Source organism: Orcinus orca, chromosome 10 (assembly GCF_937001465.1).
Source record: "Orcinus orca chromosome 10, mOrcOrc1.1, whole genome shotgun sequence".
In the NCBI taxonomy this organism is placed as follows: domain Eukaryota; kingdom Metazoa; phylum Chordata; class Mammalia; order Artiodactyla; family Delphinidae; genus Orcinus; species Orcinus orca.
The window spans coordinates 40577941-40592198 of record NC_064568.1 but is presented as its reverse complement, the minus strand read 5'-3'; the positions used below and the strand labels follow the sequence as shown (position 1 = coordinate 40592198).

Below are 14258 nucleotides of genomic sequence, written 5' to 3'. Positions count from 1 at the left end.
ACCCTGCCAAGTGGTTCTGAGGTGGAGAAACACTGCTCTGACAAAGGGATCCTCAGAAAAAGGGCGGGGGGGATTTTTTAAAAACGACACAAAATTCTTGTCCCAGTTAAGAGCTCCTGTAGTAGCAAGACACCACTCACCTCCAGTTGTAACTCAGGTGAACTGGGGTAGAAAAAAGGCTATCAACCACTGTTCTAACGGATTAAATACAAAGACCATCTGAGACTATCCCTTTCTCACTCTTGGGTTGCCTGTTACCTCTCAAAACTCACCTTAACTCTCCAAGGAGGATTTTGAGAGATTTTAAGAACACATGCAAACAAAAGACAAAACAATATTAAAAGATTAGGAATGTAGATCAGACTTATGTGAGTCAACAGATAAACATGTTACTTATACATAAGATTAGGAGTTTTACAGGCTCTCAAAAACTATTAGCCTGTCTGTTTTCAAGATGCCTTCAATAGTTCTCAGTATCCACGTCTAACCTCCATGAAACAAAAATAGCAATCGTACTTTTCCATGATTATCTCATTTGACCCTGAATTTCTCTGGCTGTAGTTTGACTTTTCAAAGTTCAATCAGGAAAGCTACCTCCCTTCTTAAAATGCACATGGTGACAGTTGAAAGAAGAATGGAACACTTACCGAATCCTTCTTCCGAGATCGTTCTTTCTTCATTTTCCCTCCTGCTGCTCTGATGCTGACTCTGTTCTCTCCTCCCAGGTAACCCCGGCAATTAGCCGACCCACAGAAACATTTCTGTGCTTCTTTCCTGTTCGAGGAGCATAAGAAAGATGTCAATTATGTGAAAGTAAACCATAAAAAATGTTGATAGTATAGCAATTACATACAGGAGAAGAGTCAATCCAGCTTAAAGGAAAAAAAGTTTTTTTAAGAGACACCAACAAACCTGATACTAACTAATAGAAATGCCTGAAAATTGCTCTTAAAAGTCATTCTTTATTAGCTAGACAAAACTAGCCAAGAAATTAATAAGTAATTTCTCCATTTATGAGAGCTTCTACTAATGTATGAAAATAAGAGATCTTATATACCTGTTGGGGCTAAGAACAAAATTGCTTAAATAGATCAACACCTATAACTTATATGTAAATATTTAACTGACACACAGAACAAAATGTATTATTATGAACAGATATACAGATATAAAAAGCATAATTAGTAAAGGACACTTAGAAGGAAACACGTGGTTATTAAAAGTTATCATTACATAAGGATGAGACACTACTAATAAATATAGTAATAAGTAAATGTAACCATGGTGTCAAGGTAAAGTGGAGGAAAGAATACAGGCCTAAGTCTACAGCCCTCTGCCATTTATTTACTCTGCAACCAGAGCTACCCAAGGAAAACATGAAGGACTACTCCAAAAGTAAACTGATAGATTTAGTATATAACAGTAGCAATCAGAGGCACAAAAATATTTGATAAATACAGCAGGGAATCACAAACAGCACTTAATTTCCAGTTTCCTTTCCTTCAAAGAGGACAGTACAAATACAAGAGGAAAAAAAAAAATAATGGAGCCCTACATGGAACCTGGTCAACCCCAGAATACTTGACCATTGCCTAGATCCACTAGTTTATGAGGTGTTGCAAAATGGTGATACCATTACTGCTTCATTTATTAGCTAAAATAACCTCTATAAAGAATTTCCTCTCACCAACTGCTTGGTTTAATCAAAAATTCACTTGGGAAAGGAAGGGTAAATGCTTGATTTTTTTCTTCTTTTAATTTTTGAACTAGTGGTTACTCGTAGGGAGAGGGGAAGGGGCAAAAGAGGGATAGGGGATTAAGAGATATAACTATTATGCATAAAATAAATAAGCTACTAGGATGTACTGTACAATAGAGGGAATATAGCCAGTGTTTTGTAGTAACTATAGATGGAACATAACCTTTAAAAATTGTTATTCACTATGTTGTATACCTGTAACGTATGTAATATTGCACATCAACTATACTTCAATTAAAAAAAACCAAAAACTAGTTTCCAAGATCATGAATTGGTTCCTTTCAATTATGACTAATGCGCTTTTATTTTTAAAATGTCATTAAAACTCATGGATTTTATGTAGTGTGTTTCAAACCACTCGCCATTATTATTCTTAATGATGCTTAAGTGTTAATAAGAACTCTCCCACTTTTGGTAAGTGAGATTCTATTCAAGCTATCTCCGAAGTCCCTTTGACATGACCCTCCTTATCTTTTATAACTGGTTTTCTGGTATGAGGAGATAATCCAGAGTCATCTTGTTCAATACCTGTCCCAAAGTTGACACCAGACATTTCTCCGAGGAACCCTGTTCCTTTTAGTGGGGTTTTATTAAAACCACAATATAAATGCTAGGGGTATTCAGTGCTATTGCATCAGTTACTGGTTTTGGTAGAACTAGGTAACAAATTATTTTTCAGAGTACAATATGGTATAGATGAGACATGATAAAGTCATGAACTAATAACTGACAGATGAATTATGGCCACACAGGGATTCATTATATTGTTCTCTTTATACCATGTCAACACCCTGTTGACATTTCTGTAATAAAAAGTTTTAAAATTACATTAGAAACATAACTATATAAATAAGGCAGCATGAAGTTCAGAGGAGGAACATGTAGTTCCTGTACAATATCCCTTAATGGCCTGAAGTGTCATACAGAAGGAAAATACACAGAACTAAAAGAGAACACTATAGATAAGAACTGACAGTACATATAACTTCTTAGTAATTCACATCTAAGTTTTAGATTCCTATATCTGAACAGTCTATTTCTGCATCAGAAGCAGCAAAACAGAACGGAATCAATACTTACCCATATCTTTGGAACTGATAGTCAAATGTTAACTCTGAGCCTGAAGGAACCAGTTTGGTGGTAAAAAACCCAACTCTCAGTTGTCCATTCACAGTCCACTGAGATGTTGTTTTTAAAAGAAAAGAAATTAGTAACTGGTTAATCTATGTGTGTGTGTGTGTTTTTTAAAAAAAAGATCATCATCATCTGCCTTAATTATGCATGTGCCTCTTTAGATAATAAAGGCTCTTCCAAATAGCTAACAGGAAAATTAAAAAACAAAATAAACTTAAGTATCACTCTTATTTAATGAGCTACCAGATGAATATCATCTATAATTTAACTCTAATAAAAGTAACTGCTGGGGCTTCCCTGGTGGCGCAGTGGTTGGGAGTCCGCCTGCCGATGCAGGGGACGCGGGTTCGTGCCCCGGTCCGGGGGGATACCACGTGCCGTGGAGCGGCTGGGCCCGTGAGCCATGGCCAATGAGCCTGCACGTCTGGAGCCTGTGCTCTGCAGCGGGAGAGGCCACAGCAGTGAGGCCCGCGTACCGCAAAAAAAAAAAAAAAAAAAAAAGTAACTGCTACTTTAACTTACCTTAATACACATTTTCACACAGTAAAGATTCACTTGTAGTAAAAATAGGCAAATATGGAATGCTTGGTGTCACTGAGTACCAGGCGAATTTGTATTACCTTATGTTAAAAGTAACTATAAGATAAGATGGGGCGTGGAAAAAGGAAAACAACAATGCCAGAAGTTTAATTTCATGAAACAGTGGTCATAATGCTGAGTGTAGAGAAAGGGAAGGGAAGCATCAGAGCAGATACATAAAACTCAAAAATTAAAATGGGGGTAAATACACAGGGATTGGACCTTGTAGTTCCAGAATATGTAAATTGACTGGAAAGCGCCTGTCCAGACCATTTGAACCTGCTACTGATGAAAAACCCAGACTTAAAGAGGTGAAGGGAAACAGTACAGTTGGAGTCTCACAGCTAGACATGTGGCCACCAGCTGCAGGCAAAAATAGAACCAGAACTTAATTAGGTTAAATAATTTCACACTGGGTTCTCCTATTCGTTTTATGTTTTGGCTCTTGGAAGAGCTGTATCTAAGATCTATAAGTACAGATATCAAAGGGCAAAAAATATCCAAGAGTCAAAACTATTCAATATGAGAGGAAATCACTGATATATTTTTCTAGGGCGTGGGTCCACAGCTTTCTTAACCTAAAAAAGAACCAATATTCTAATGTGCATATATATGTATCTATATGCTTTTTTTTTAAACTCTAAGCTTAAAACACAAATTAGAGGGTACCAAGATCATTACCTCAAAATATTACATCGAATTCGGTAAATGAATTTATCAAGTGTCAACTGTGTGCCAGGCACAGGGACATAAAGATAACCAAGACCCAAAGTCTGGCCTTGTTGAGGAGGAGCAGTATATCCACATGCATACCATATATCGTCTCTCTCATCTTTGGCCATTCAGCCCCTTATAAATGTTATTAAAACTACCAAATTTGGCACCTGGATAAGACTGATATAAAATCTGAATGTAACAGTACACACTGGACTTCATCAAAATTAAAATTTAGTTTTTCATTTCGGCACCTTAAACAATATCTAAAATTTATGGGCAGAGATGTGACAATTAAATGCAACTGGAGTTCCTGGATTGGATCCTAGACTAGAAAAATGACATATGGCAAAACTTGAATAAGGTCTTTAGACTAGTTAGTAGTTAATAGTATTTCCTGGATTGGGTAATTATATTATGGTTATGTTCAATGTAGACATTTGCAGAAGTTAGTGAAGGATAATATATGGGAATTCTGTACTATTTCAACACTATTTATTATTTTATACATCTAAACTTATTTCAAAAAGAAGTTTAAGAGTAAGAAAAAAATCAGTATAATGATTAAAAAATAATATCCATGCGTACCTTTGGTATAGAATCTAAAATTAACAGTCAGAACAGCAGTCTTGAACAAATATCCCAAACTCTAAATCTACCTCAACTTACTTTTTGAGTCTCACAGTTTGGTTCACAGCTGTGATTCATGAACCGGGAGCAATTTCCTTTCTGAGTGGCATCTATTATCTAGGGAAAAGGATAATTTAACAGTTAAAAATGAGACCTTAGGGGCTTTCCCTGGTGGCGCAGTGGTTGAGAGTCCGCCTGCCAATGCAGGGGACACGGGTTTGTGCCCGGGTCTGGGAAGATCCCACATGCCGTGGAGCGGCTGGGCCCGTGAGCCATGGCCACTGAGCCTGCGCATCCGGAGCCTGTGCTCCGCAACGGGAGAGGCCACAACAGTGAGAGGCCCGCATACCACAAAAAAAAAAAAAAGAGACCTTAAAACATATGTGCATTTTGCAAAGGCAAGGCATCCAGCAAATTTAAGACCCTTACCCCTAATCCCCCATTCCTTCCGAGAACTCTCTCATATCACTTTACACATCAAAGTGACAAATATCCAATGTCTTCCTCAGAAAGATCTCTAACTATCAACATTTTACCTAGGGGGCAAAATTATCTCCATATCTATCAATGTCTCATTTTCTTTTAGCTATTTCTTACATCCTATTATATTCCAATCTTACTTCAAGTGTTTAAAACTTCATTTTCAAATGCATGCGATACCACAGTGCAGCAGCTCTCAAACTTGAGTATGTATCTGAATCCACTGAGAGCTTGTTAAAACTCTTGCTGAGCCCACCCTCAGAGTGAGATTCAACAGGTCCTACTAGGATAGTTCCCTACAACTTGCATTTCCAGATTGGATGTAGAGGCAGACATGAGAATCTAGCTAAATTCTAGTAAGCCAGACATTAAAGAGATTTGTAAATGGTACTCCTCACTAAAAAAAAAAAGCTTTTTGGAAAATACTTAATTTTCACAAAAGCATATGCTATTTGTGTCAACGTAATAGGCTTGCTTATTGTCACTTTTAAATGGTTTAATAAAAAATAAGTATTTTCAACTTCTCAGCTTTCGTCTTTAATATAAATATTGATAAATATAATCTACATAAACAAAAGCTCTTTGGGGGCTATCAATAGTTTTTAAGAATTGTAGTATGAAGCATGTATGTTTACATTTACATATACATGTAAATACCCCCCTCTCCCTCATCCTTTTTGTAAGCAAATAGAAAAAAACTATCCACACTGTTCAGCTCCTTATTTTGGTCACTTAATATATTTTAAAGATCAGTCCATATCAATGACCCCTTTCAAACTCAAGAATTTCCAGATCTGTTTCAAAACAAACACAATCATGCCACTTACCTCATCATTCTTCAGGGCCATGAAATAGTAGTGGATGTTTTTGTTTCGTGCATACTCCTTTACCCGGGCTTTAAACTCTTTATGATCAAGTACCTCTCCACAATATTCCAGGACAAAGGTGTTCCTGGCAAAAGAAAAACAGTATTTCCTGCCTAGGAGATATACGGAAAACACATACATCCATGCAAAAATAATGAATTTTAAAAACTATTGTAAAGTGGACAGATTTGCTATTACACAAGATGTAATTAAAATATATGTAAAGTGCCTAGCAACTAATCGAGGTTAATTTTCTCCTTCCTAATACTTTTCAAAGAATGTTGACTCTAAGAAGCTTTTATAATTTACACTTATACCAAAATGCATATCCTTGCTCTCACTAGATATTAAAACGAACTTTCAAGTCTGGTTTACATTATCATGAAAACAATGATTCACAACTGAGAAATGGTTGTGAAGAAATCAGAAGCAGTGAAAAATTAGAGGCTTTATGTCCTAAGAAAAAAGAAGGCAACTTAAATACAGCAGCCCTTCTACTACCTTTACTCTCAAAGGTCTCTAATGATGTTAAAGGTCAAATATACCTTTTCTCTGACTGCATTCTCTGTGAGTTTTCTCTAGCATTTATCAACAGTCATGATTAAGCTCTCTCCTTGGCTTCTTTCAGTTACCTTCTACCTTTGATTGTTCATGGTTATTTACCTATTTCTTCTCTATTGAAGATATTCTCAGTCTCTTCCCTCTCCCTTTATTTTATAAAAGCTCATTCTCACCAATGACTTCAAGTATTACCTCCATGTAAACAAATGCTTCTCTACGGTTTACTCCCAAGTTCTGACCTGAAATGACCTACCCAGAAGTCTTGTCTTACCCTTTCAAAATAAACATGCCCTGGAATTCCCTGGCTGTCCAGTGGTTAGGACTCAGCGCTTTCATTGCTGGGGCCTGGGTTCATTCCCTGGTCGGGGAACTAAGACCCCACAAGACGTGCAGAGAGAAAATAAACAAACGTGCCCTAACACTAACCAAAGAGATTTTTAAAATTTAAAAATGTAAATCATTCGTATTTGTTATGATATACTGACATAATCAGTATACTTTTTTTTTTTTTTGGCCACGCTAAAAAAAATGCTATGTTTAACAGCTTTAAGAAGCTAGAAACAAAAAGCCACATTTATATTTCATATAAATATCTAGAATAGGTAAATCCACAGAGATGGCAGATTTAGAGGTTGCCAAGGGCTGGGAAGAGGGGGCAATAGGGAGAATCTGCTTAATGGGTAAGGGGTTTCCTTTTGGGGTGATAAAAATTTTTGGAACTAGACAGAGGTGATAGCTGCCCAATATTATGAATGTACTAAATGTCACTGAATCGTGCACTTTAAAAAGACTAATAATATATTGTTTGAATTTTACTCCACCCCCCATCCCAAAAAAACGAAGTCCCATTTGGTATCCAATAACATTAAGTCAACCTGGACAGCACTGCCTTCCATTCCTACAGCCTAAAACTTGAGGGTTTTGGTAAGAATTTGCTTTTTTTTTTGGTGGAGTCTGTCATGGTATTTTAACAGTAACTAGCAGTTTGTTCCAAATACCTCCTCCTCATACTGTGCACATCTGACAGTATGCCCTTCTTAAATGGGAATACTCTACCAGTGAACACCTAAATAGCTTAGAGTTAAAAATTTATAAAATTGGTATTACCATCAGCACATGGAAGTACATGAGTGAAGGTGTGGGAACATTAAGTCCTGGTATATTTTACCAAAGCAGGGTTCTTTGTGAGTAGCTGAGGAAAGCTAAAGAGCTTTAGGAAATTTTAACCTGCTATGTGAACCAGTCACGCATTCTCTCCTCTCTTCTCCCATCTCCTTCCTCATAACAGAAACGGACTCCTGAGCCATCAAATAGTCTCTGTTGCATACAACAAGAATTTACATTAAAGTTGAAGCTATGTTAGTGCAGACTCTGCCAAGAGGCAGTGTCCATTACTACCCCTGTAAGAGAGGGTTATGTCCAAACTGGAGTTCCTTTAAAAAAATTTTAAAAAGACTCTCCAAAAGAAAAGCCTGGCTGGCTTGAGTAGAATAAAAGAAAGCATACCTAAAAACCTGCATCTAGACCAGAGTTAGTGATTTTAGAAATGCACCAGATTGCCTTGGCAAGTACTGAGTTCAGTGTTGTTAACAGTGTTCAAGGGAAGCTTAGTCTATTATTTATTTAAAATATTATAAAGGATCCAATGAATTTGGATATGAAACATACTGAGATGATTCTGAGATACTTGTTTCAAATAAACAATTTAAAAATGGTTATAAACCAAAATACTCTGATAATACTTTGCAGAAAAGGGAAATATATGAGGTTCCTACTATCTACTTTTTTATATAATAAAACATGGTTTTTTTCTGGTTGGTTCTCAAAAGGATAAGATCATTTCCTATTTTCACAATAAAAACCAAATGATTTGGCTTTCAAAAGATATATGAGGTTCCTGTCAGAAAACTAAATTACCTGGTGGTAGTGGTGGTGGTTATTATTAGGTTTTTTGCTACCTGGTTGCTTTGAATCCCCACAATAAAAAGACTAAAACCCCTCACTCCATCCCAATTCCCATTCAAGTGTGGCCATAGGATTCTGAAAGAATAGTTGTGCCTGAATCACTAGAATCAGCAACTGTTTTTCTTCCTTTATTCCTTTGATGTATTTTTAAAAATTCTTCAATCATAAACAAATGTAATCTGTATATACTTAACTTTAAAGAAAAAGGTACTCAACTTTCATAAGAATACTTAAATATGCTATATGTAAGAAAATTGGTGGTTAAAGGAAATACCGAATAAGGTAGAAAATAAAACTGAACCTTTTATTGCATTACATATAAAAGTTACATGACTTTAGAAGGCAACATTTATTCATTCAAAAATGTTTAATGAGTATCTATCAAGTATGCTTTAATTCTCTATCTCAATATCCTCAGACTCTCCACTACTCTTATCCCAACTAAACTTTATATAGATTCAACTTTATAGATTCTGTCCTAACTCCTTTTTATAGAGTTTCATAGGGATTGTGGGGATCTACAGCAAATACTTGGTAATTACTTGGAATTAAGGTAACATAACTATCAGACAAAGAAGGACCGGCCTAGTCCAAATATCACAAGGGACAAACTGCTCTCTCATATATAGACAGAAGAGATTTCTATTTAATTTCCTAAAAGAAGTGAATTTAAAACGAACAAACTAGCTACCAAGTGGTCATTCTGCACAATAATCATTATTAAACTTCAGTGTAATAGGCAAATTATTTTCCTAAAAAGTATCTAACCAACTTCAACAACACAAATGAAGTGAAAGACGATTAAAACAACTTACGAAGGAAGGTCTTTAGCAGCTCTCAAGCCCCAGCCTTTCTTTTCTGTGAGTATGACTTCCACATCTGCATGCTGTTTTCTTTGAAACCGTCTATTGGAACAATAATCCCCATTTGGACAACGAGAAGAACTGAAATGAGAAAAGGAGAAAATTAATTCTTCAAAGCAGCAAAAGAACCAAAAACATGTTCACTAGAATGTTATGTAAATATATCCATATCTTTATGGCATAATTAGCATATTTGTGGTAAACCTCCAGGTGAGCCTTCCTCAATAATTCTTTCCATCATGAAGGGATTCCTTAAAATTGAGTGTCTACATTGTTAAACAGATGATGCCCAAAATACAGTCTTGTCAACTGGTCATTACCCCTCCCTGAGTGTCTAAGATACATTTCCAGGCTGCATGTAAGTTTGCAGTACTCTGACAACTATGCAGAGCTAACTTATTTTCAATCAGTGCACCTTCTCTTATATTCCACTCCAATCATCACTAATTTCATCTTCTGAACGTAGCTAACTACTTGAGCTACATTTAAGAGAAACCAAAGTCGTCATTAAACATATCTCTGTTCAGAGTAAGCACAATAAAAACTGGCAAGGCTCTTCCCTCATGGATCCTAGAATAAAAATAAAATCAAAAATTTACTGAATTCTTAATATTCCAAAGCTTACAGATACAAAGGTTTTTAATACTGAGTAAGGCTACAATAAAAATTACTAACTATTTCCAACATATTATTATTTATTGCCAAACCAGTAGTAGTAAGCAACATTTTTACAGATGTCCAACGGATAAAGGATTCACTCTGGAGAGAAGCAGTGAAAGAAAGCTTTCCGGAAGGAGTAGGATTAAAGCAGAATTTCTAATGACACAGAGGATATGGACAGATAAGGAAAACAAGAGGTACAATGACAGTGCCCACCTGTGTGCAGAAATAGGAAACAAGGCCTACTTGAGAAAAGGGGAATAAAATAGCTAAGGATAACTGATAAGAAAGGTGGGTTGCTGGAAGATGAAAAGGCAGGTTGCTGATGTACTATGAAGGGCTCTCAATACCAAGGTTATATTTGAACCTAATCTTGAGAACCACTAAGTTTTGAGCGTGGGAATAACAAGAAAAAAGAATTTCTGTACTTCATATCTGTTCAACAAGGTTGACAGGAAAAACCAGAAAAATGCAGAGACTAGGGTAACAATGTCAAATTAGGAGAATACTGTTCTTATGTCTTCTCTTCTTTTTTAATTAATTAATTAATTTGGCTGCGTTGGGTCTTTGTTGCTGTGCGTGGGCTTTCTCTGGTTGTGGTGAGTGTTGGCTACTCTTTGTTGCGGTGCACGGGCTTCTCATTGCGGTGGCTTCTCTCGTTGCGAAGCACAGGCTGTAGTCGAGGCGCGCGGGCTTCAGTAGTTGTGGCTCGCAGGCTCTAGAGCGCAGGCTCAGTAGTTGTGGCGCACGGGCTTAGTTGCTCCGCGGCATGTGGGATCTTCCCAGACCAGGGCTCAAACCCGTGTCCCCTGCATTGGCAGGCGGACTCTTAACCACTGTGCCACCAAGGAAATCCCTCTTCTCTCCTTATATGTTTACTGTCATCTCTGCTTTTAGTTTACATTTAAAAATACTAAAAATGCTTTCTCTTTTTTATTTTTTGAGGTATATGTTTTATTTTTGTAACACTATTACATAAGCAAAACCAAAAACTGAGTTTTGGAAAAAAACACTTCATTAACACTAAAAATAAGGTACCTACACTATAAATCACCTTAATATTCTTTCCATGTTAAAAATGATACAATTTTCAATCCGACTGGTTTTTTTTAAAAAAATCACATTTTTTAATGTAAAGATATTTACTGTTTATATGAAAAATATGGAAGCAAATGTCTATCAATAGAAGATTAATAAATATGGGTTAACTATGAATAGAATACATAATGTAGTCAAGAGAAAGATTTAGATAGGTCTAAATATGTAGCTCTGAATAGGTCTCCAAAACATATTTAATTAAAAGTGTGGGGACTTCCCTGGTGGCACAGTGGTTAAAGAATCCGCCTGCCAATGCAGGGGACATGCGTTCGAGCCCTGGTCCAGGAGGATCCCAAATGTCCCGGAGCAACTTGGTCCGTGCGCCACAACTACTGAGCCTGTGCTCTAGAGCCCACGAGCCACAGCTACTGAGGCCCGCGTGCCTAGAGCCCATGCTCTGCAACAAGAGCAGCTACCACGATGAGGGGCCCGTGCACAGTGGCAGGTAGTGGCCCCCGCTGGCCACAACTAGGGAAAGCCCGCGCACAGCAATGAAGTCCCACTGCAGCCAAAGTTACATTAAAAAAAAAATTATTAAAAAAAAGAAAAGTGTGTGTGGCAGGTGAGAGGGAACAAAGTTTCAAAAAGTACATATAGTAAGGATTTCATTTCTACACATAAAAAGAGGAAACGTCTACCCATGCTGGTATAGGCATAAAAATTATCTGGAAAGACTACAAATAGAGGGATTGAGGCTTGGGGGAGCAAGACATTTTACTTTAAGCACTTTTGAAATGTTAGGGTTTTAGCTTATTTTTACAGTAAAAGCTAAAAAATACCAACATTTACCTTTCAGGACGTGAACCTTACAAAAGATAAAAGGAGACTGGGTAAAAATTAGTATTACTATGTTAGCATTAGGGCTACTTTACAGAGCACTTACAATATGTACTATAATCTAACGCACAATGCAAGGGAAATTTGCCTCCTTATAAACACTATTACACATTGGAGATTTCATTGCTCAGAAATACTCCACAATAGGTAGAAGGAGAAAAGTTAAATTTTACTCCTAATAATTCTTCTTAAAATTTAGAGACATTTAATAGAATAGTTGAGCAAAAGCAGAGCATTCTAATTTACTTACCATTCAATCATGAGGAGACGATTAAGACAATCTTCCCCACATGCTATTTCACCTTGAGCTCTTTCATCTTTAGAAAGAGGTGTACACTCACACTGCATTCGCTTAATATCCCGATGGGATTTATTCTTCTTTCTAGTGGGTAAAATTTTATTAAAATTGGTTAAAAAAATGTCCTGGCAATGATACAACATACACAATCAAAAATGTGCTAAATCTCACTAGTTTCCCATTTAATGATTCTCGTTAAGTCAATCATTCAAAAAGAAGAAAACATCTAACCACTAAGCATTTATGAGACTGAAAACACTAGGAATTGTATTGCAAAACAGGTGAGAGAGACAACCTCAGCCTTGGCAAATGGGAAGCTGGGGTAAGTTCAGGTCTATCATTTTGGACTCAGTCCTTATTTCCTAGTCCTTGTCATCTAAACCTTGAATTCTGAGCAGTTTCAAATGTTAATAGTCATATTTGGCTCCACAGAGAAATAGGAAAACTCATGAATATCAAATAATAACATAGCTGATTAATTAAAGTTAGGTTTAAGAATCAGTCCTCATGGACTTCCCTGCAGTCCAGTGGTTAAGACTCCGCGATTCCACTGCAGGGGGCGAGGGATCAATCCCTGGTCGGGGAACTAGGATCCCGCATGCAGTGGAGCAGCCCAAAAAAAAAAAAAGAATCAGGCCTCATGGATATACAAATAATAGTTGAGATACAAGGCTAAGGAAGAAAAGGAGTTGCTTTAGAAAGAAAAAGGAGTTTTTAATTAAGAATTTAGCTCAATCAAATCCTTTAGAGAATCCTTTAGCAACATCACTTTTGTACAAATCCTGTTTAAAAGAAGACTGAATGATTTAAAAAAGAAAAAAGAATGACGTATATATTATTATAGAATAGCATTACTACAGAGGACTAAACTTTCTCAGTGTAGATTTGGCGGGGAGAAGATAAATGTTCGAAATTGACTGGGTTCATAAAAACCTAAGCCAGAGTTCGCAAAGCAAAAGTGAAAATGTGATTATTTACTGGTCTTTTTGTTGAACTCTATTTTTTGATCTTTGTCAAAAAGGAAAAAAAAATCAAGGACAGACGAATAAGATCCCTTTCTTAAGATTAGGGAACTATGACTTACTCTTCAGCTATTAGACAAGTGAAGAGCACAGCTGCTCTAAGTGACTGTCTTAATCTAACTAATCTGCTTTCATCTCCAACATATGTTCTACTACAGTCTCAGTTTTATAAAGTACCTAGTGTGTCATGATAGTTTCCACTAAGTTTGAATAACAAGAATGATTCATCTGGATCAATTAAAGATATAATTCATTAATGAGCATAAGAACATGCTTAGCCTGAAGAAAGATGACTAAAGATAAACAAATTATCTTTTTATAAGTACTTAAGAGCTATGTGTAAAAACAGTAGCTTTATTTTGTATTGCTCCAAAAAGGCCAGATGAGGACTAACGGGCACAGATTTCGCTCAGGTAAGCCTATTTTCACTAGACATAAGAATACACACACTATTTTACAATAATTTGTCTTCTTAGTGGCTTCTATAAATGCCCAGCTTATATCAAGCACTTTAAAATGCCTCTCACCAACCAATTATGTATATGAAACTCACTGAATAAAATCCAGAGGGTTGGGTTGATTAATTTTATTTCTATTCTTTCACAAAGATCATGTAAGTTGCATCACTCTACTCACAAAATTCTTAAGGAGTACCACTTAAAATATTCAATATTTTGAAGTTAAACCTAATTTACAACTAGTTACAAATGAACGTAATTGTAAGAGGCCCGCTTTATCCTTAAAAAAAAAGTGTTTTTTTTTTTTTTGCTATTTAAATAGGAAAAACTTCTG

The 14258-nt window shown here is 36.3% G+C and overlaps 1 protein-coding gene across 7 annotated transcripts in view; it reads right to left on the bottom strand.

Annotated features, from left to right (window-relative positions):
* SETD2 (SET domain containing 2, histone lysine methyltransferase) overlaps nucleotides 1–14258 on the bottom strand; it is a 112996-nt gene that overhangs the window by 63088 nt on the left and 35650 nt on the right. For all 7 annotated transcript variants that reach the window (XR_007479827.1, XR_007479828.1, XR_007479829.1 and 4 more), the window contains exons 4-9: nucleotides 12397–12528; nucleotides 9504–9632; nucleotides 6124–6247; nucleotides 4856–4933; nucleotides 2840–2937; nucleotides 648–774 (exon numbers count right to left, since the gene is read on the bottom strand). Coding sequence is in view for 4 of the 7 variants with exons in the window: in XM_049716254.1 (XP_049572211.1) it covers nucleotides 648–774; nucleotides 2840–2937; nucleotides 4856–4933; nucleotides 6124–6247; nucleotides 9504–9632; nucleotides 12397–12528 (688 nt within the window). In the remaining 3 variants the exon portion in view is untranslated. The remainder of the gene's footprint in view (nucleotides 1–647; nucleotides 775–2839; nucleotides 2938–4855; nucleotides 4934–6123; nucleotides 6248–9503; nucleotides 9633–12396; nucleotides 12529–14258) is intronic.